General features: G+C 36.6%; 1 protein-coding gene across 3 annotated transcripts in view; it reads left to right on the top strand.

Annotated features, from left to right (window-relative positions):
* The window catches only part of lrch3 (leucine-rich repeats and calponin homology (CH) domain containing 3), a 46,952-nt gene that overhangs the window by 10,052 nt on the left and 15,493 nt on the right, over window positions 1-21,407 (top strand). For 2 of the 3 annotated variants that reach the window (XM_067389891.1, XM_067389892.1), the window contains exons 2-14: window positions 10,386-10,530; window positions 12,282-12,408; window positions 12,510-12,615; window positions 12,700-12,836; window positions 13,358-13,467; window positions 14,351-14,444; window positions 14,570-14,696; window positions 15,783-15,928; window positions 16,011-16,087; window positions 16,316-16,361; window positions 16,444-16,584; window positions 20,498-20,545; window positions 20,664-20,717. In XM_067389891.1, the coding sequence (XP_067245992.1) occupies window positions 10,386-10,530; window positions 12,282-12,408; window positions 12,510-12,615; window positions 12,700-12,836; window positions 13,358-13,467; window positions 14,351-14,444; window positions 14,570-14,696; window positions 15,783-15,928; window positions 16,011-16,087; window positions 16,316-16,361; window positions 16,444-16,584; window positions 20,498-20,545; window positions 20,664-20,717 (1,358 nt within the window). The remainder of the gene's footprint in view (window positions 1-10,385; window positions 10,531-12,281; window positions 12,409-12,509; window positions 12,616-12,699; window positions 12,837-13,357; window positions 13,468-14,350; window positions 14,445-14,569; window positions 14,697-15,782; window positions 15,929-16,010; window positions 16,088-16,315; window positions 16,362-16,443; window positions 16,585-20,497; window positions 20,546-20,663; window positions 20,718-21,407) is intronic. The other variant, XM_067389893.1, reaches the window with a different exon arrangement.

Raw genomic sequence — 21,407 nt, 5'->3', positions numbered from 1 at the left:
ACAAAGAATTCACAACTTTCTTTTAGTTTTCTCATTATAATGTTTTGTATATGGAAGATTGGCACTTCACATCTTGAACGTAACTGCGCGTTTTCGAAGCCATGACAAGAAACGATTTTAATTAAGACATATACACCGATCAGGCATGACATTATGACCACTGACAGGTGAATAACACTGATTATCTTTTCATCACGGCATCTGTTAGTGGGTGGGATATATTAGGCAGCATTTAACATTTTGTCCTCAAAGTTGATGTGTTAGAAGCAGGAAAAATGGGCAAGTGTAAGGATTTGAGCGAGTTTGAAAAGGGCCAAATTGTGATGGCTAGACGACTGGGTTAGAACATCTCCAAAACTGCAGCTCTTGTGGGGTGTTCCTTGTATGCAGTGGTCAGTATCTATCAAAAGTGAACCAAGAAAGGAACGGTAATGAACCGGCGACAGGGTCACGGGCGGCCAAGGCTCATTGATGGCTCATGTGGTCCGACAGACGAGCTACTGTAGCTCAAATTGCTCAAGATGTTAATACTGGTTCTGATAGAAAGGTGTCAGAATACACAGTGCATCACAGTTTGTTGCGTATAGGGATGCATAGTGGCAGACCAGTCAGGGTGCCCATGTTGACCCCTGTCTTTTTCATCATGTGGATGGCCGGGTGTGTGTGTGTTGCTTAGGATGCACTATGGGAAGAAGGCAAGCTGGCGGAGGCAGTGTGATGCTCAGGGCAATGTTCTGCTGGGAAACCTTGGGTCCTGCCATCCATGTGGATGTTACTTTGACACGTACCACCTACCTAAGCATTGTTACAGACCATGTACACTCTTTCATGGAAACGGTATTCCCTGGTGGCCTGCCACAATGCAAAAATGGTTCTGGAATGGTTTGAGGAGCACAACAATGAGTTTGAGGTGTTGACTTGGCCTCTAAATTCCCCAGATCTCAATCGAGCATCTGTGGGATGTGCTGAAATCTAAGAAGTCTAATCCATGGAGGTCCCACCTTGCAACTTACAGGACTTAAAGGATCTGCTGCTAACATCTTGGTGCCAGATACCACAGCACACCTTCAGGGGTCTAGTGGAGTCCATGCCTTGATGGGTCAGGGCTGTTTTGGCAGCAAAAGGGGAACCAACACAATATTAGGAAGGTGGTCATAATGCTATGCCTGATCGTTGTAGGCCTACTGTTAAAATATGATGAGAAAAAATAACACTGCTGGATTGGTAATAATATTTTTAGTGTCTTTGAAAAAGAAACATTTAAAAGGAATATGATTGTCTCAGATAACCCAATCATAGTCAATATATTTTTGGGTATTACCATTTGAGCTGATACTAAAGATTGAATGAACACTGGTGCTTTGCTAGCGGGTTAATAAACTCAATCAAAGCACAACTTACATCTACGCAAAAAGACACAAATGTACATGTGAATTCTTTCATTTTACACTAGAAGTATAAGCAATATACTTCTAGTCTAAAATGAAAGAATTCACATGTACATTTGTTATTTGCGGAGTTATTTTGCAGTGTGTTTTATTAAAAAGACATATGAAAGAGATATTTGATATAGAAGGAATGGTGCAGGAATCCTTTGAGGGAGATGCAGGATTGAACATTATTGCAGTGAGTGTGTCTGCTGTCTTGCCTTGAGGCCCGAACTGATGACTGTTGTGTACAAGAATTGAGGAAGTGAAGTGAACTGGATATTACTGTCTATATTTGACAGGAGGCCATGAGTCAGTCTGAAACGCTGTCCGGTACTTGACACTCATAAAGGAAATATAAATTAAAAAAAAATGAATTAGTGCATCAGCATCATGTAATAAACAGATCATTAATTCTTAAAGTCTTAAGGACAAGTTGTTTTGGATCCTGTGTAGGCCTGATATAATCTGATCCGACGTTGCTTGTTTAGTGGGTGTTTCCTATAACAGTGCATTTGTAAGGATTGCATGAGTGTCTAACAACCAAGGGTGAATCTCAAAACTCTTTGCTCCTCAAAGTAAGCTTTATTGTATTTATGCAAAATATAATTAAGATGCTCGTGCTTATCCAAAAAAAATCTTCCCACTTTATTGTACAAGTGCTTTTATTTTGAATTCTTCATAATGGATCCATGCGCTGGTTTTAGGTAGCACTCTGTGTAGGAAGCAGACGTTACAGTCAGCAGCACTTCCTGTCTTCCCCATCCCGGATCTCTGCACAGCTGCACAGTTACAAATATAGATCCAGTGTGGATTGTAAAACCATCAGTACATCCACAAACCTCCATGACAATGACAAACAACATCTACAGGCCATAGATCGACACACTGACCATGAATATAAAGCCCTGATTCCACTGATTATGTGTAACAAACTCTGTCCTGTCAGAACAGTGCTCACGGACACACAGTATGTGATTTGGAAACCTGTCTCCTTCACCTAGGAGAAAAATTATCTCAATATTTGTCCTTTTGACAATATTTTAATATAAATGTTCATATTTATTTAATGCACTTGTTCTGAAATGAATTAAACCTTTTTTTTTTTTCTCGAAATAGTAGGGGAGAGCGGGGTAAGTTGTCACATGGCTAAGTTGTCACACTGTTCATAACTCCAACACTAGAGGCTCTATCTCAAAAATCAAATAGCCACTTAGTGTGACTTCTTGTATAGTCAACTTTCTGTTCACATGTGGTAAAGATCGCTCTAATTTGAGGTTAGCACAATTTTCTTATTTTTTGGCTTAAAAAGTAAAACATTTGCACTTTAAATTTTATGCAATACAGCTTTGTTAGGTATGAATGTTAAAAATTATTATTTTGCACAAAATAGAGGAGACTATAATGTGTCTCTTGATACTTTAGCTGACATGCTATGTTAAGCTAACCTTGAGATTTAGCCAACATTAGCACACATGTCAGTTTGGGGCAAGTTGTCTCAATGACTTTGGGGCAAGTCGTCACATGTGGTCGACGACTGGACCCCGAAACCCAGCCAGCAAAGGAAGAAAACGAGTCAAATCTGGACAAGAATCATCATCAGATGATGAAGAGTGCTTCTGCCATTTTCTAACAGTTGTCCAAAACAGACCTGGGTAAAATGTGTAAAATGCAACAAATGGGCCCATGATGCTTGCACCTCAGGCCAGGCAATTTATGTGTGCCAGAATTGTGACTCTGAAGATGAGACTGATTGGTCAGATACAGGGCATCTGTTTTGTTCAGAGGTTAAACATGTTAAGTTAAGCGAGTTATCTGCAGCATTCAATCATGGATCTATGTGCCAGTTTGAGTTTAAAGTTCAAAGTAAAGTAGGGCTGTCAAACGATGAATCACGATTAATCGCATACAAAATAAAAGTTTGAGTTTGCATAATATATGTGTGAGTACTGTGTGTAATTAATATGCATATATAAATACACACAAGTTAATGTATATATTTAAGACATATGTTATTTATGTACAAAATATTTGTATTTATATATATATATATATATATATATATATATATAATATAAATTATATAAAAATATAAATAAATACATATACTTGTAAATATTTATCAAATATATACAGTACATGAATGTGTTTGTATTTATATGTACATAATAATTACACACAGTACACCCACATATATTAGGCAAACTTAAACTTTTATTTTGTATGCGATTAATCGCGATTAATCGTTTTTACAGCCCTAAAGTAAAGTGGTCTTGCCACTTAATATGTTTTGATTGAAATGTGTATTGTTTGGATGAAAATAATTGTTTTTCCAAATTCTTTTGAATACTTTGAATTTAAAAATTAAAATAAATAATCACAAATTAAGATAAGATATGAAAATGTAATGAATACAACATATGTGCTTTCTTTCATTCGGTATGACATTTATATCATTGTGATGTATGGTGCTCAGTAAATGTTAGACAGTGTGAAAAGTGTGACAACTTACCCCGCTCTCCCCTAGATTCAGAAAATAGTGTTTTTTTTTTGTTTGTTTGTTTTTTTCAATCAAATGATTTCTGGGAACTGTGAATTTCAATTAACTGATTCAAAAACTGGATTCAACCATTTGTTTATCGCTTGAAAATTTTAATAGATGTGTAGATGCAGAAAATACAGGAAAAATCAAGGCATTTTTTTCCATAATTTATGATAGTTTATAGGGCTGCCCCCTAATAGTCAACTAACCATTAGTCGACGAGAAGCTTAGTCGAACAAAATTGGTATTAGGCGGTTAGTCGTAGGAAGTGGCGAAATAACGCAGTCTGTGATGGACAAATCGTTAATGTCGGGAAATCCAAACATTTGCCTATCATTCACCATCCATCAACCTCAAATATGGCTTATCACTTGAAACATGTAAGTAGTAGCAACTTTACGAGTTTATTCGCTCTAACTTTAACCTCCTCCTAATGTACGCTATTATTTGGAGCATATCCAAGTGTTTGTGTGGAGAGTGCACTTACTGCCGGTGCGGTCACTTGCATTTAATCTAAAATCTTTAATCATTTTTGGTCATACAGTTAAGAAAAATCAACATTCGAAACTGTAAGTTGCTTTTATTTCTGTAAACTCAAAATAACAACAAAACGTTGTGCTTTTGTAAAATAATGAAAACCTAAAGGATGCTCTTTCTGCCATCTTGGTCACATGGGAACTTCACAAAAATGAACCAAAACTCTGCATATACTTTCCTCACACAGACGTGAGAAATATATCTATTGAAAGCTTGAAATGTCTGCTTTTAAATGAACTGATTCAAATCTAAAAACAAATATTCTCCAATTATAATCCGTATGTCAACATCTCTGCAGTCGAAAACACACAAAAAACAGTTTATCAATAAATTATTAAAATATTCAGACAGTCTTCTTCTGTTTTTTTTTTTTTGTTTGTTTGTTTGGTTTTTTTTTTCACACCAAATTCATAATCACTACGTTTGCCGGTGCTCTACTGCAAGCTGTATGCATGCGTTTGATCGTTGATTAGGTTATATATATTATATATTGGCGATTAAAGCTCATTATTATGATTTTTAGTTGACTAATCGCTTAAATGAATGACTATTAGTTGACTAAAAAAATCTTTAGTCAGGGGCAGCTGTAAATAGTTTATTTTCGTAAATCAGAGATGCTATTGAAATGGAAAGTATTCACTGTGTCTTTATGGCACAATAATCGCCTTGGAATTGTAGTGATATGTTATTGGTTAATTTTATATTATAAGTTTATTAATGTTGAATATATTGTTAATATTTGCACTTGCATTCAAGTCAAGTCACCTTTATTTATAGCACTTTATACAATGCAGATTGTTTCAAAGCAGCTTTACAGTGATAACAGGAAAATGATTCAATAAAGCAGAGTTCATTTTGGCTGAACAGCAGCTGTAAAAGAAAATAGTTTCCTTGTTCAGCTGAAGTCAGTTCAGTGTTGATTCTGTTTCGTTGTAAAGATCACCAATTATTAAATAAGTTCATTTCATCTACCTTACCTCTCATCTACTTTACCTCTCCATTAAAGGTGCCCTAGAACCAGTTTTTACAAGATGTAAGTCTAAGGTGTCCCCTGAATGTGTCTGTGAAGTTTCAGCTCAAAATACCCCATAGATTTTTTTTAAGAAATTTTTTTAACTGCCATTTTTGGGGCATCATTAACTATGCACCGATTCAGGCTGTGGCCCCTTTAAATCGCGCTCTCCCTGCCCCCCCGAGCTCTCGACTATTAATACAGTGCATTTACAAAGTTCACACAGCTAATATAACCCTCAAATGGATCTTTACAAGATGTTCGTCATGCATGCTTCGGATCATGTGAGTACAGTGTTTATTTGGATGTTTACATTTGATTCTGAATGAATTTGAGGCTTTGCTCCATGGCTAAAGCTAACATTACACACTGTTGGAGAGATTTATAAAGAATGAAGTTGTGTTTATGACTTATACAGACTGCAAGTGTTTAAAAATGAAAATGGCGACGCCTCTCTTTTCTCTGTGAATACAGTAAGAAATGATGGTAACTTTAAACACATTTAACAGTACATTAGCAACATGCTAACGAAACATTTATAAAGACAATTTACAAATATAGCTGCGAGCAGCGATGGCGGGCCCAAGCCCGGTGGCACCGCCACCCCGGTGGCTTCAGGGCAACTGTGCACAGCGGGCAATAGGCACTTAAAACGGTTAAACATCAAAGGACTATGTCAAATTCACTCCACATTTACTGCACTACAAGGTGCCGCTATAGAGCCCCTCCTCCCTGCCCATTTTCAAAGGATTACATGTGCCAAGTTTTAACATTATTCTGATGAATTTTGAAGCAAATCAGGTAAAAATAAGAGGGTGATCTCAATGTATGCTGAAAGTGACACATTTTCTGCTTCCAGTTGGTGGCGCTATGACTTTGAATCACAATAGTCAAATCCATGTGATCAGCCTTGTACAACGAAGACTAAGCCAAAGTTTCATCAAAATCAATTAATGTATGCAGAAGTTATAACACTTTGTTTCCCTTTTCTTGCCATAAATTCGTTGCCTCGCCACGGCCAAACCGTTTGAGATATCCAAAATCCGTTTGCAATTAAACAACTTCAATGTGTTAGCAACAAGTTAAAAAAAAGCTTGGTGTAAATTGGATAAACCCTGTAGGAGTAGTAGTATAAAATTCATAGCCTGTTTTTTCAAAAAAATTAACATTCAAACCAAAATAGCTGACTTCCTGTTGGTCGGAGCTAATGAATGTAAATTAGAAAATTGTCCGGCTTGATGAGAATAATATGTTTACCGAGTTTGGTGACTGTAGGAAAAACTAACCCCCCCACTTTTGTCAAAAGGTGGCGCTAATGAGACCATCCACCACGCCCATTTCTATGGCTTTGTCCATGTCTACTGGTTGACAATATTGATGTGTGTGTCGAGTTTCATGCAATTTGAAGCATGTTAAGAGCCTCAAAAACACTCAAGAATATTATTACAGTTTGACCTGTTGCCATGGCAACAATATTTCAAATATCAAAAATCCTGTCATAGGTCTACATCTGCTGTGTATTGACATTACACTGATGAAGTTTGAAGCAAATCAGGTAAAAATAAGAGGGTGATCTCAAAGCATTTTAAAAGTGATACACTTCTTGCTGCCATTTGGTGGCGCTATAACTTTGACTCACAATAGTTACATCCATGTGATCAGACTACTACAACCAACACACTCCTGAAGTTTCATAAACATCAATCAATGTATGCAGAAGTTATAACACATTTCCTGTTTCCCTTTTCTCGCCATAAATTCGTTGCCTCGCCACGGCCAAACCGTTTGAGATATCCAAAATCCGTTTGCAATTAAACAACTTCAATGTGTTCGCAACAAGTTAAAAAAAGCTTGGTGTAAATTGGATAAACCCTGTAGGAGTAGTAGTATAAAATTCATAGCCTGTTTTTTCAAAAAATTAACATTCAAACCAAAATAGCTGACTTCCTGTTGGTCGGAGCTAATGAATGTAAATTAGAAAATTGTCCGGCTTGATGAGAATAATATGTGTACCGAGTTTGGTGACTGTAGGAAAAACTAACCCCCCACTTTTGTCAAAAGGTGGCGCTACTGAGCCCCTCCACCACGCCCATTTCTATGGCTTTGTCCATGTCTACTGGTTGACAATATTGATGTGTGTGTCGAGTTTCATGCAATTTGAAGCATGTTAAGAGCCTCAAAAACACTCAAGAATATTATTACAGTTTGACCTGTTGCCATGGCAACAATATTTCAAATATCAAAAATCCTGTCATAGGTCTACATCTGCTGTGTATTGACATTACACTGATGAAGTTTGAAGCAAATCAGGTAAAAATAAGAGGGTGATCTCAAAACATTTCAAAAAGTGATACACTTCCTGCTGCCAGTTGGTGGCGCTATAACTTTGACTCACAATAGTCACATCCATGTGATCAGACTCCTATAACGAACACACTCGTGAAGTTTCATAAAGATCAATATATGTATTAAGACGTTATAACACATTTCCTGTTTCCTTTTTCTCGCCATAAATTCGTTGCCTCGCCACGGCCAAACCGTTCGAGATATCAAAAATCCCCTGGCAATTTTTAATCATCAGTGTCTTGACTTCATGCTGACCGAGTTTGGTGGCGATCGGATTAATCGTCTAGGAGGAGTATATCAAATTCCAGAGCATGCGTTTTTCAAACAACCCTTAATAGCTGACTTCCTGTTGGCGTGGCGATTAACTTAGAGCGCGAAAGTTGTTCGGCCCGATGAGGTCTATATGTGTACCGAGTTTCATACTAATACGTGCAAGCATGTTTAATATATGGACCAAATTTTCAGACTTTTTTCAAGGGGGCGCTGTCGAGCCCCCCTGCCACGCCCGGGTACCAGCCTCTCCGGCGTCCTAATGGCCGCGGATTCCAATGTGTGTGCCAATTTTCAAGAGTTTTTGAGCATGTTAAGGCCCCCAAAAACCCCCGTAATACGGAAAAAAAAAAAAAAAAAAAAAAAAAATAATAATAATAATAATAATCCTTAGAAGAACAAGAGGGCCCTGCGCGAATTTTCGCTTGGGCCCTAAATATCACTAAAAATATGATGTAATCATGGTTCATGTCAGTTATTATTGCTCCATCTGCCATTTTTCGTTATTGTTCTTGTTTGCTTACCTAGTCTGATGATTCAGCTGTGCACATCCAGACATTAATACTGGCTGCCCTTGTGTAATGCCTTGAACATATGGGCTGGCATATGCAAATATTGGGGACGTACACCCCGACTGTTAAGTAACAGCCGGTGTTATGTTGAGATTCACCTGTTCTTCGGAGGTCTTTTAAACAAATGAGATTTATATAAGAAGGAGGAAACAATAGTGTTTGAGACTCACTGTATGTCATTTTACATGTGCAGAACTCTTGTTATTCAACTATGCCAATATAAATTCAACTTTTGATTCGAGGGCACCTTTAAAATGTGAACATTCTCTGTTAAGCTAAACCAGATCTGAGCACTCTAACAATAACCACAGCTAAGTTTTTAACACACCCGCAAACGATCCCAGCTGCCATGTGTTGTCTGAAATTTCCTTAATGTTTAGCATTTCCTGTCTGACGTCTCTCTCTATGCTTTACTATTATTAGGCCCAGAATCCTCTCTGATGTTGAAATGAGTGTTTGAGCACCAGTAAAGATACTGGCCTCTTTCATGTAAGCCAGAACAGAAAAATGGACACTTATCTCGCTTTTAGTCCGGCAGCTATTTTTGGTGGTCATGGGGTCTTACTCATAAGTGTTTGTGAGTGTTTGTCCTCTGGGTTTAAAGTCTGAGTATGTGTGTTGTTTGTGCATGCAAATGTACCCAGAGTTACTTGTATTTCTGATGATTTCTTGATTGGTTCTGAAAAAGATCCTAAATCATGATGCATTAACACTTTGTTTACCCCTGAGAGAATGAGAAATGACTTTCAAAAAGTTGCGACAAGCAGCAACCAAGTACTATGTATGCACCAGTAGTGCTGTTACTACTATATTTAATTCAGATTTCAGATGCAGTTCGGATGATTGCATTGTGGCTGCATTAACAGACGTATAATAAATTGATACCTTATATAATTTGTGTATACATTCTGTATTTCCACTAGTGTGTGCACATAAAGCAATTTGACAATATCATGTATTTTTCATTGACTATTGAAAGCAACCATAGACCATAATAAGTGGTATGTGAATGATTTTGAATGGACAGACCTGGATAATAAAAGTGCAATAGAAATGTCCTTTTTTTTTAAAAAAAAGTTTATATATATATATATATATATATATATATATATATATATATATATATATATATATATATATATATATATATATATATATATATATATATATATATATATATATATATATAGCAGATAAGGGGTTCATGATGGTCAGCAGCTATGAAAGTATGAGATCACATACTTTAGATTGCATGTTCTGCGTGACTTTTTATGAAATATTACACAGATAGGTGGAGATGTACATTTGGTTTCAGATGTGATTGGCCATTTTGGCTTTCAGCAATGAGAATATATCATGATATCATGATATATCATGCTTCCAATATTGGCCAATTCAGATCAATTGTGGTAATAAAAAATATTTGGTCTAATACTGATAGTGTAGTTTCATTTACCTGCAGTAAAGTGGAGCAGAGGTTATAGAAGGTTTTCAGAGACTTGTGTTTCCAGCACAATGGTCCAGGAAAGAGCCAAGAGCTCGTCAAACACGCTTTTACATGAGCGAAACCAAAGACAGGTGCGTAGTTCATCTCCTGCCAGACATCCGTTTCTTATTGTCTTTTTGTCTATCTCTCTTTTTTTCTCTTTCTCTGTTATCTATCCACTATCTCCCCTTAGATCTGTCACGAAACAGGTTGACGGAGCTGCCGGTGGAGGTGTGCATGTTTGTGTCGTTGGAGAATTTGAACCTGTACCAGAACTGCCTACGTTCACTACCAGAGAGTCTGATCAACCTACAGTCCCTCACCTACCTAAATATCAGGTCCATAGTTACCACATTCATATCATTATATTACAGTACTCAATTTTGAAAAACATTGCTATTGAATATTTTTAAACGTTACCACAGCAAAATACCAGGTTTGTTACCACGAGCTAAACATGCGAAGACGCACAAGATGTGCAACTTACTGATCTTTTTTTTTTTTTTTTTTTTTTTTAGTTTCTTTTGTTTGTATCTCTTTCATTTGATTTTTCATGTAATTTTAGATCAGATGATAGTTATTTTGCAATTCCAAAAAAGCCCATCTAACACGGAACTCATTGTAATTTACTTAGTACAATTACTCACCAAACCCTTATTTTACTCACAGTTGGTGCACAGCAAGTGTTAATTAGACATGTTTACTAGGGCAAACATCGCTATTACTATTGCTTACACTTAAGGTTTGGTATTTGAACAACCAAATCTCCAACCCAAGTACTATTTCAGTGAGTCATGCACTGTTTGTGTGTCAGACATAATTACACTTCATATTGTTTGGCTTTTTAGAAGTGTATGAGGTTTGTTATTACTTTAAGCGATCCGACTCACGAAATTCGCCAGGAAGATGGGCAAAAAAATCCCACAGACTTGCATTAAAGTCCATATCTAGAGACACAAAGTTGTGGGCTCTTTTGACTTGGAACAGTTAGAAACCACATCCACTTAGTGTTATTTTGCTGTTATGGTATGTCATATTTTGGATTGACCATTCGCAAAGACCCCGCCCCCCTTTAGTTACTGTTGCTATGTCCGACAAGCCATGCCGTCTCTCACCACACATGTTCTCACGCAGTAAAAAATGCATTGTAGAGCAAAGAGGACACTGACATTGCGTCGACAGACAAGATGGGACAGGTTACTTTTGATATGAAACAAAGTCTCGAATTTCAAATGTTGTCATTTTTAAAGAAATTTAAATTAATAAATACTGTTTTGTGGCTCTTTAATGTGTCGTGACAGATCGCTGTAGCACCTCAGTTCAAGCGGCTCGTGAACCGATCATCTCTTTCTACTAGTTCATTTATAGCATCAAATAAACATGAATGAACATCAGAAGGAATGTTGTTTTAACCGCGGAAAGACGTCAGTACACACCATTTTTCAAGTTCAAGTCCACCTACGTTAATCTGCTAACTCCCCCGACTGCTTTGTCAGACAAAATGGCAGATTCGCCGTTATGATTGGTTAGATCGCCTGTCAATCAAACTCCTGGTGAAGGGTCAATTGGCTTTTATTTTTTAACATATTTTTATTTTAACTTTAACCTATTGGTAATTTTTTTGTTGTGCTTTTGTCATTTCTTTATTAGTTCTTATTTCATATTTCTATTTAGCTTTTTTTAATTTTAGTAATTTTTATACTTATTTTATTTTGATTAGTTGCCAAGCAACATTTCTAGATTACTGTTTTATAAGGGTTAGTTTACCCAAAAATGGAAATTCTCTGATTATTTACTCACCCTCATGCCATCCTGGATGTGTTTATCTGAAGAAAGACAGTCATATACATGGGGGATGGTATGAGAGTGAGTTAATGATGAGAGAATTTTTATTTTTGGGTGAATTAACCCTTATGTATTTTTATATAATATTTATATTTCAATTAATGACAATCTATTTTTAATAGTTTTAGTTTTAATTAAAAAAAAAACACATGCTTATCACTCAGAACTCTTCTTAACTTTTCTTAAATCTAGTTTTTGAGCCCTGCAGGTTTTGATTCCCATGGTTCTCATATTCTTTCTGCAGTCGGAACCAGTTGTCCACTCTCCCTGCTCATTTGTGCCGACTGCCACTCAAAGTTCTGATCGCCTGCAATAACAAGCTGATATCACTGCCGGAGGATCTGGGCAAACTCAGACAGCTCACTGAACTGGTGTGTGTGGACCAGCTCTCTCTTTTGAGCTCTGAAATTTATCTTCACATTTTCTCTCACTCACGCACATTACTTATCAACTTTTTTTCTGTCTCTTCAAGGACGTCAGCTGTAATGAGATCCAGACACTTCCTCCACAGATCGGTCAGCTGGAAGCTCTACGTGACCTCAATATCCGCAGAAACCACCTCGTTCGCCTGCCTCCTGGTCAGAAATGCATGCACCTGCACCTGTATGAAATGAGTGATATTTTTGATGGATTGTGTCATTTCTGTGTTGATTGGTTTGCAGAGTTGGCTGAGCTGCCGTTGGTCCGGCTCGATTTTTCCTGCAACAAGGTAACAACAATCCCTGTATGCTACCGCAATCTCAGACACCTTCAGAGCATCATTCTGGACAACAATCCTCTGCAGAGCCCACCTGCACAGGTAACGCATGTTCCTGTTTTGATCCACATTAAACATCGTGTTTTACTCAGAAATAGGTCACTTTATGATTTTTGAGATTTTTGAATGCTGTTTTTAAAGGGGTCCTATTATGCTTTTGTACATGTTTAAATAATTCCTGCCCAAGGCATATGGGAAAAAATGGGTGAGGCCTTTGTTGATTTGAGTTAGTAGTGTTTTGAATCTCATTTCCTATTTCTCAAACCCTCTCAAAGCGACTGGCCAATCACAACATCAGAGCACATTGCACTTTTCAGAAGGAGGGGCTTCATAGAGACAGGAACTAAACAGAGCGTTACTGACTGACTGGGTAGAGAGGTGCTATAAAAATGTCAAATATGTGAAAAATAGTGGGTTTTTTGAACATTCGTGCATGAAAACCTATTCTAGAAGACCTTAAAAAACAAAATCAAAAAAGGCATAATAGGTCCCCTTTAGCACCTCTGAGAGGTTGTACATCCTGAGGACCATGTTTATTGATGTGTTTCTGCATTTTCCTACAGATCTGTATAAAGGGAAAGATCCATATATTTAAATATCTGAACATGGAGGCTTGTAAAGCAGCATCAGACCTTCCAGACTACGACAGAAGACCACTGCCCTTCGGATCCTGGTGAGAACACATGTTATAACACTGAGTTTTGTGGGCATAATGTGGATCAAACTACTCCCTGGCTTTCACTTGTACCCACATCCATTTGAGCCAGTGTTTATCGCTGTATCTCTCAGAGGACACAGAACAGGCCGATTGTGTAGATAAGAAGGGAGGGAAAGGAAAAAACACAGACTGAATAAAAGATTGGATTGATTGCAATGAAGGTATGAAGAGAGGAGAGATTGCAGCAACGCCGGATGATGGTAGATAAAATGATGTGGACATCAAACTTCTCAAGTGGCAGAAATTTATATTGCAGAAACATGTTCATACGATACTTAAATCTTATTTAGGAGAGGTAATCAGATCATTTTGTGGTGATAAATGTAAAGTTAAATAAATAAATTAATTAAAATGGTGGGGAAAAAAATACTTTAGACTTGAAGAAAATGGGCTTCTTTGATTTGAGTCATTAAAAAACAATCAGATTATTTTTTGCTTGGTCGAAATGAAATGAAGTGAAATTAATAAAACAAAACAAAACAGACTTGCATGGAAAGAAGGACCCAAAATGAATATAGAAAATGAAGTTTACAAAGATTAGAGAGTGGGCTTCTTTCATTTGGGCCTGTAAGAAACCACCCACAACTCCCTAGCAATCACATAGCGACGTGTTAAAAAACACTGAAAAAACTTTAGCATCTCCCCGGTAAACACCACTCACATTTCTACAGAAATTGTAAAATATCTTGTCATTTTTACTTTATCTCCTGTAGGGTGATATGAGTGTTAGAAATTAATTGCATATTAAAGTTATTTCAGTCATTTACCATACTATTTCTATGCATTTTTTCCTTATGGAACAAAATGATGACATTCTCTCTGGTCTGTCTCCTCTCAGTGCAGAGGATTTGTATTCCGGTCGGCCGTATGGAGCTCTGGACTCTGGGTTTAACAGTGTGGACAGTGGCGACAAGAGGTGGTCAGGAAATGAGGCAAGTGCTTTTCAGGTCACTCAAAATTCCAATCTATCCAATTATTTTCCATTATGTATTGCTCATTTTATTTGATTTTTTAATTAAATCTGTTCTGCCTTTTCCCCATCTATCCCTTCTTAAAGCCTTCAGACGAGTTGTCAGACTTGCCTTTGAGAGTGGCAGAAATCAGCAAAGAGCAAAGACAGAGACGAGATCGAGAAAGAGAACGTGAGGATCATCGGACGGGGTCTCACATCACCAATGGCACATGTGAGACGACATCTACACTTCTGAAATGGATAGTTTAGACACTAATAAATAGGGATGCACCGATACCAATTTTAACAATTCTTGGCCGATACTGATATTTGTCACTTGCTCTCTTATTTTTGTCATTAACATTTGTCATTAAAATAGTGTTTTGATAATGTTTTAAATCAGCAAAGTTATCCATGCATTAAGTTATACTAGCTAGTTTATTGCTGCATCGTCAAATAATTTCTAATGAACATGGATTGGATCCATCTATCATTCAGCAGGCCTACATAAATACAACAGAACAAAGATAGCCTACATATGAAATAAGCAGCGCTTTTATGTCGGTATAACAGTTTTCAGAAACGGAAATACAGTAAACAAATGTAAAATAACACTGCATATTCTTCACCGTATAAATTAAATCCATATATTATTATTACATTGGGACAGCTAAATTCTACTTTACAACAGTAATATATTTCTGTTACAATTACTTCAAGTTAAACTGAACTTTTATTTTGACGGGTTGACAAAGACTTTCGAGTTTCTGTATGATTATGATATGACAATATATAGTGAGGCGGCAGAGCCTTAAAAACACATCACACGTTCAAAAAGTGTCACGCGTTCTTGTGTGTTTGTGTGTGTGTGAGAGAGAGAGTGAGAGAGGTAGGCTAAATGTGCTGTGTACTGACCAACTTTTTATTTATTCATCAAAACTTTGACAATTTCCGTGACATTCCTCGTTGAACAGTAGCCTAAATTCTGTTTTAATGACTGGATTCCACGATTCCGTACACGTTTTCCGCGTGCGCGGAAATCATAGGGCCCTATACATATTACATTTTTGTCTTTTTGTTGTTTGATTAACATTAAAATGCAGATATCAGCACAGCAGGAATATTAGATTATGGATTAATCTTGGATTATGCAACAGTTAATTAATAAGCCTTTTTCATTCTATAGGCGATATGCCGATGGTTGTAAATTGATCAAAAATCGGCCGATACATCGGTGCATCTCTAATAATAACCCATGAGAAGCTGTGTATTACAGTGATTTTTACCATGGTTTTAAGCACTTTGTCTCTTTCTGTAGTGGAAGCAGAGCTTGAACAGATAGACTTCATTGACAGCTGTACAGGGGATGATGATGAGGAGGATGGGCGGAGCCGTAGAGGGACAGATCCAGTCAGCCTCAGCTCTCAGTTTATGGCCTACATTGAAAGACGAATCACCAGAGAGGTGTGTATTAGTACTTAATGGCTGATCACATTAGTTCTGACTTTGACGTTATCAACAGGGTTTATGATAACTTTGTTTCTAGGGTTCACCTATGAAGACTAGCCCATCCAGAGATTTAAGAACTGATGACCCAAGACGCCAAACCTCCTTACATAACCGGTACTGACCAAGTGACACTGTCATAACAATTTTATACATATATTTGTACATAAATTATATATATGCAAACATGTAATCATAATATAAATAACATAAAATATTAACATAACATTACAGGGGCAAAAAATACATAAAATAAAAAATATAAAAAAAAAGAGCAAAAGAATCAAGTCTAACAGAGAAATAAAATGTCATCTGTGTTGTCACTAACAGTTGTTCTCTCTTCAGTGGTGGGTCAGATATGGCGGTCACGTCTTCATACACTCATAACCAGGTAAGAGTCTTTATAGATATATACCTCATGATACAGTAAATCAAAACAAACCTTGTGGTTTTACTCTGGTTCTGTCTATCAGCGGTCTGCTGGTGTGGCGTCAGGTTCTGGTGGTGGTGTGGAGAGAATAAGACGAGAAGCTCAGCTGGCGGCACTGCGGTACGAGGAAGAGAGACATAAAACAAGACCAGTGCAAAGAGATGTGGTGATGAATTACGTCAAGGTACTGACACACAATTTATTATAAATGTATTAGCCAAATAGAGCGCTGCAGTGATTGCATATTTTTGCAGGCTGTAAGTTAGCGTCATCCTGGTTCCCTCAATAAAATCCCAATAGGATTTTGCCATTAACTTTTGGGATTATTGCAGAAAATAAGGTCTGTGACAAACAAAAGTTTATGATTCTTACACGTTTTGTTCATCATGATAATCTTCAAAAATGAACTGATGAATTGATGAATTTTAAAGTGTAAAAATTGCCAGAAGTAAAAAGTTAAAGGTAATCTATTAATGAACTACACCATGGCCGCATGACTTTAACGTCTCCACTCTTAAAGATTTAGTTCACCCAAAAATGTAAATTTTGTCATCATTTACTCTCCCTCATGTTGTTCCAAACCTGTAAGACTTTTGTTCATCTTCAAAACACAAGGAAATCTGAGAGATTTCTGTTTCTCCATTGACAATTACCACTTTAATGCTTCAAAAAGTTCATAAAAAGATCTTAAAAAATAATCCATATGAATTGAGCAGTTTAGTCCAAATTTTCTGAAGAGAGACGATCGCTTTATATGATGAACAGATTGAATGAAATGTTCGCTGATCAATGTTTATGTGTGAATAAAAGCCTAAATTCAATCTATTCATCATTTAAAGCGATTGAGTCTCTTCAGAAAATTTGGACTAAACCACTCAATTCATATGGATTAGTTTTACGATCTCTTTATGAACTTTTTGAAAGTACAAAAGTAGTATTTGCATAGCTGTCAATGGAGGGACAGAATGCTCTGAGATTTCATTTAAAGGTGCCCTCGAATGAAAAATTGAATTTATCTTGGCATAGTTAAATAACAATAGTTCAGTACATGGAAATGACATACAGTGAGTCTCAAACTCCATTGTTTCCTCCTTCTTATATAAATCTCATTTGTTTAAAAGACCTCCGAAGAACAGGCGAATCTCAACATAACACATAACAGTCGGGGTGTACGCCCCCAATATTTGCATATGCCAGCCCATGTTCCCAACATTATGAAAGGCATTAGACAAGGGCAGCCAGTAACATCTGGATCTGCACAGCTGAATCATCTGACTAGGTAAGCAAACAAGAACAATAGTGAAAAATGGCAGATGGAGTAATAATAACTGACATGATCCATGATATCATGATATTTTTAGTGATATTTGTAAATTGTCTTTCTAAATGTTTCGTTAGCATGTTGCTAATGTACTGTTAAATGTGGTTAAAGTTACCATCGTTTCTTACTGTATTCACGGAGACAAGAGCCGTCGCTATTTTCATTTTTAAACACTTGCAGTCTGTATAATGCATAAACACAACTTCATTCTTTATAAATCTCTCCAACAGTGTAGCATTAGCCGTTAGCCACAGAGCACAGCCTCAAATTCATTCAGAATCAAATGTAAACAATATAACAGTATACAATACTCACATAATCCGCCGCATGCATGTCGCATGCACGACGAACACTTTCTGTGTAAACTTTATGCACTGTTCAAAGCAAGCGCGAGCTCCGTGGGCGTGGAGCAGGAGAATTAAAGGGCCAGTAGCCCTGAATCGGCTCATTTATAATGAAACCCCAAAATAGGCAGTTAAAAAAATGAATAAAAAAAAATCTATGATGTATTTTGAGCTGAAACTTCACAGACACATTCAGGGGACACCTTAGACTTATATTACATCTCTTTTTTTTTAAAAAAAAGTTCTAGGGCACCTTTAAAATATCTTCATTTGTGTTTTGAAGATGTTTGGAACGACATGAGGGTGAGCAACTGATGGCAATTTTTTCATTTTTGGTTGAACTAACTCTTTAAGCTTCCGATAACTTTATTTAAAAACATCTTCCCTGAAAAGTCTGAGTTTGAATGGTTTGCAAGAGTGCACAATGAGTCTGTAAAAGCAGACTACTGAGAAGATGAGTTTAACTTTCAGCATGATGCTTAATGCACCAGACAACCTCTGTAGTCCCATTTAGCCTCTTGTTAGCAACCACTTTTTCTAGACAAGCTTGACAAGCCCCCAAATCACATGTGGGTTTTACTGACGTATTTTAAGTTGTAGAGTAAAACGTGAAAATATCTTGAGCTTGTGCTTTGAAGGTCTAGGGAGTGGGAGGGGTAACATTAAACCACTCTTTGGCAAGTTCTACTGTTAACACTGGGAGAGTGAATAACACAAGTGGGAGGGGCAGAGCAGGTGTAACTTTGTTTATTGCTAAGTGCCATGATCAACAAAATGTGGAAATGATTAAAGAAAATAATTATTTACTAGAAAATATTACAAAGGACAGCACAAACACGTAAATACCAAAAAACAAAACAAAATAGGGTCGGCAAGATAATGTTGGTTCACATGGTTACTGAAACACGCTGATAAAACTGATAACTCAAAACAAAGATGAAACAAAACTTACACAACAAAACTACAGAGTGCACAATCACAGCTCAAGTCTCTGTTTCTGCGTTGACGTGTCCTTTATGTAGTTTCCCAGGTTTCCGGTGGCAAATCGGTCACAAATCACAGTTTGACATCAGCATGCTCAACCGCTCCTCTTGGATGACTGACAACAAAGGGAACTAATCAGTACATCCTACAAAAGTGAAAGTAAAAACAGAGAGCGGCAGAAAAAGAACTACAAAGAACACCAAACAACACATCCAGACGTCACATAGGGACAACCACAGACCTTATTTCTGGCATTTAACCAAAAACCCTTTACAAAAACTCATTTACTTCAGGGCGATAAAACTTGTTTCCAGGTTTTGGTTTACCAAAATACTATTGGCATAATTTTTAGTAGCCTCAAAAACAACTTTTTCTACAAAAATACGTCGTCTCTGCAGCACTCTTAAATCATGTTTTAGGCTGCTTAAATTTTGCCAGTAGTTAATACAATTTAATATTAGTATAATAAAAGTTCTAGCAATAATATAAAATGATGGATTTGAAAAAGAAACATTAACATTAATTACTACAATATAAAATTATCTATTTTAATATACTTCAAAATCTAATTTATTTCTGTGACGCAAAGCTGAATTGTCAGCATCATTACTCCAGTCTTCAGTGTCACATGATCCTTCAGAAATCATTGTAATATGCTGATTTATTATCAATGTTGGAAACAGTTGTGCTGCTTAATATTATTTTATAACCTGTGATACTTTTTCAGGATTCTTTGAATACAAAGTTAAAAAATATCAGCATTTATTTAAAATAGAAATCTTTTATAACAATATACACTACTGTTCAAACGTTTGGGGTCAGTAATTTTTTTTCTTTCTTTTTTATGAAAGAAATTAATACTTTTCTTCAGCACGGATGTGTTAAATTGATAAAAAGTGATAGTAAAGATTTATATTGTTAGAAAAGTTTATATTTTGAACAAATGCTGTTCTTTTTAACCTTTTATTCATCAATGAATCCTGAAAAATGTATCACAGGTTCCAAAAAAATATTACGCAACTGTTTTCAACATTGACAATAACTGAGTATCAAATCAGCATATTAGAATGATTTCTGGAGGATCATGTGACACTGAAGACTGGAGTAATGATGCTGAAAATCCAGCTTTGCATCACAGGAATTAATTATATTTTAAAGTATATTAATATAGAAAACCATAATTTTAAATTGTAATAATATTTCACAATATTATTGTTTTTTTCTGTGTTTATTATGAAATAAATGCAGCCTTAATGAGCATAAGAGACTTTGTTCAAAAACATTAAAAATAGTAATGTTTCCAAACTTTTGACTGGTAGTGTACATGGAGATGCTCTGAAGGGTGATGTTTGATCTTTCGCATCTAAATCCCTGTCAGAAACTCTCCCAAAATATGTCTGATGCTACCACCATCATCGGAAGACAATTTTCTGTCTTTGTACTTTCAGCATAAATCAACTCCAAGCCCTACAAAGCTCAGTCCAACAGACAGTGAGGTGAGTTTCATCCTCAAATTTGCACATTCACTTCCTCCCCCTATCCATCAGTTCATCCTGCTGTGTGTGTGTGTGAGTGAGTGACTCCTTAGTCATAAGCATTACTGTCCCACCCCAGAGTCTGTACCCCTCCAGACGGTCCACTCACACAGATGACTCCGCCCTCTTCATGGTAAGAGCCAATCAGCTCGGATCATGCGTCATCCTCCATCTCCTTTCTCACTGTGTTTTCACTTCCCTTAACAAATGCCAGTATTAGTCTTTTGAACTTTGCATAATGTATTAACATGATTTAAAGTTATTTCCATTTAAAACTGCTTTTCTGATCCGTTTGAATTGCTAACATGCTATGAAGGTGCACTCAGTAATTAAGTTTACACATAAATAAAACGAATCGCATTATATATCTTGTATTTGATAGATATTACTATGTTTACTTACTATGGAAACTTACTGAATGCACCTTTAACATTAGATCTGCTTTTCCCAGTGTGCATCTTTAACACGCCTGCCCTGCTTCTTTTTGCTTCCCTGTCTGTCCCCTTTACTTTCTATTTCTCTTTCTCTACTTGTCTCTCTCTCTCATGTTTGTTTTGTCTGTGTCAGAGTGAGTTTGAGCCTCTACTGATATTTGAGATAGACACAGATACCAACACTATAAAGAAGAGGCCAGACCCTCACAAACAGGTGAAAGAGACACACAGACACGTTTCCCTGCTGTCAAAATGGAGATTTAGTATACACTTGTAATTGTTAGTGGTGTTTGCTAAGTCAAGCATCACAATAAGTATTGGTAGGGCCCTATAAAATCTGTTTTATTTTTTCCCAAATTCCGTTTTTTTCCGTTTTTTATTTATTTTTG

Source organism: Chanodichthys erythropterus, chromosome 7, assembly GCF_024489055.1.
Source record: "Chanodichthys erythropterus isolate Z2021 chromosome 7, ASM2448905v1, whole genome shotgun sequence".
NCBI classification, from domain to species: Eukaryota; Metazoa; Chordata; class Actinopteri; order Cypriniformes; family Xenocyprididae; genus Chanodichthys; species Chanodichthys erythropterus.
This window is presented reverse-complemented; position numbering and strand designations above follow the sequence as displayed.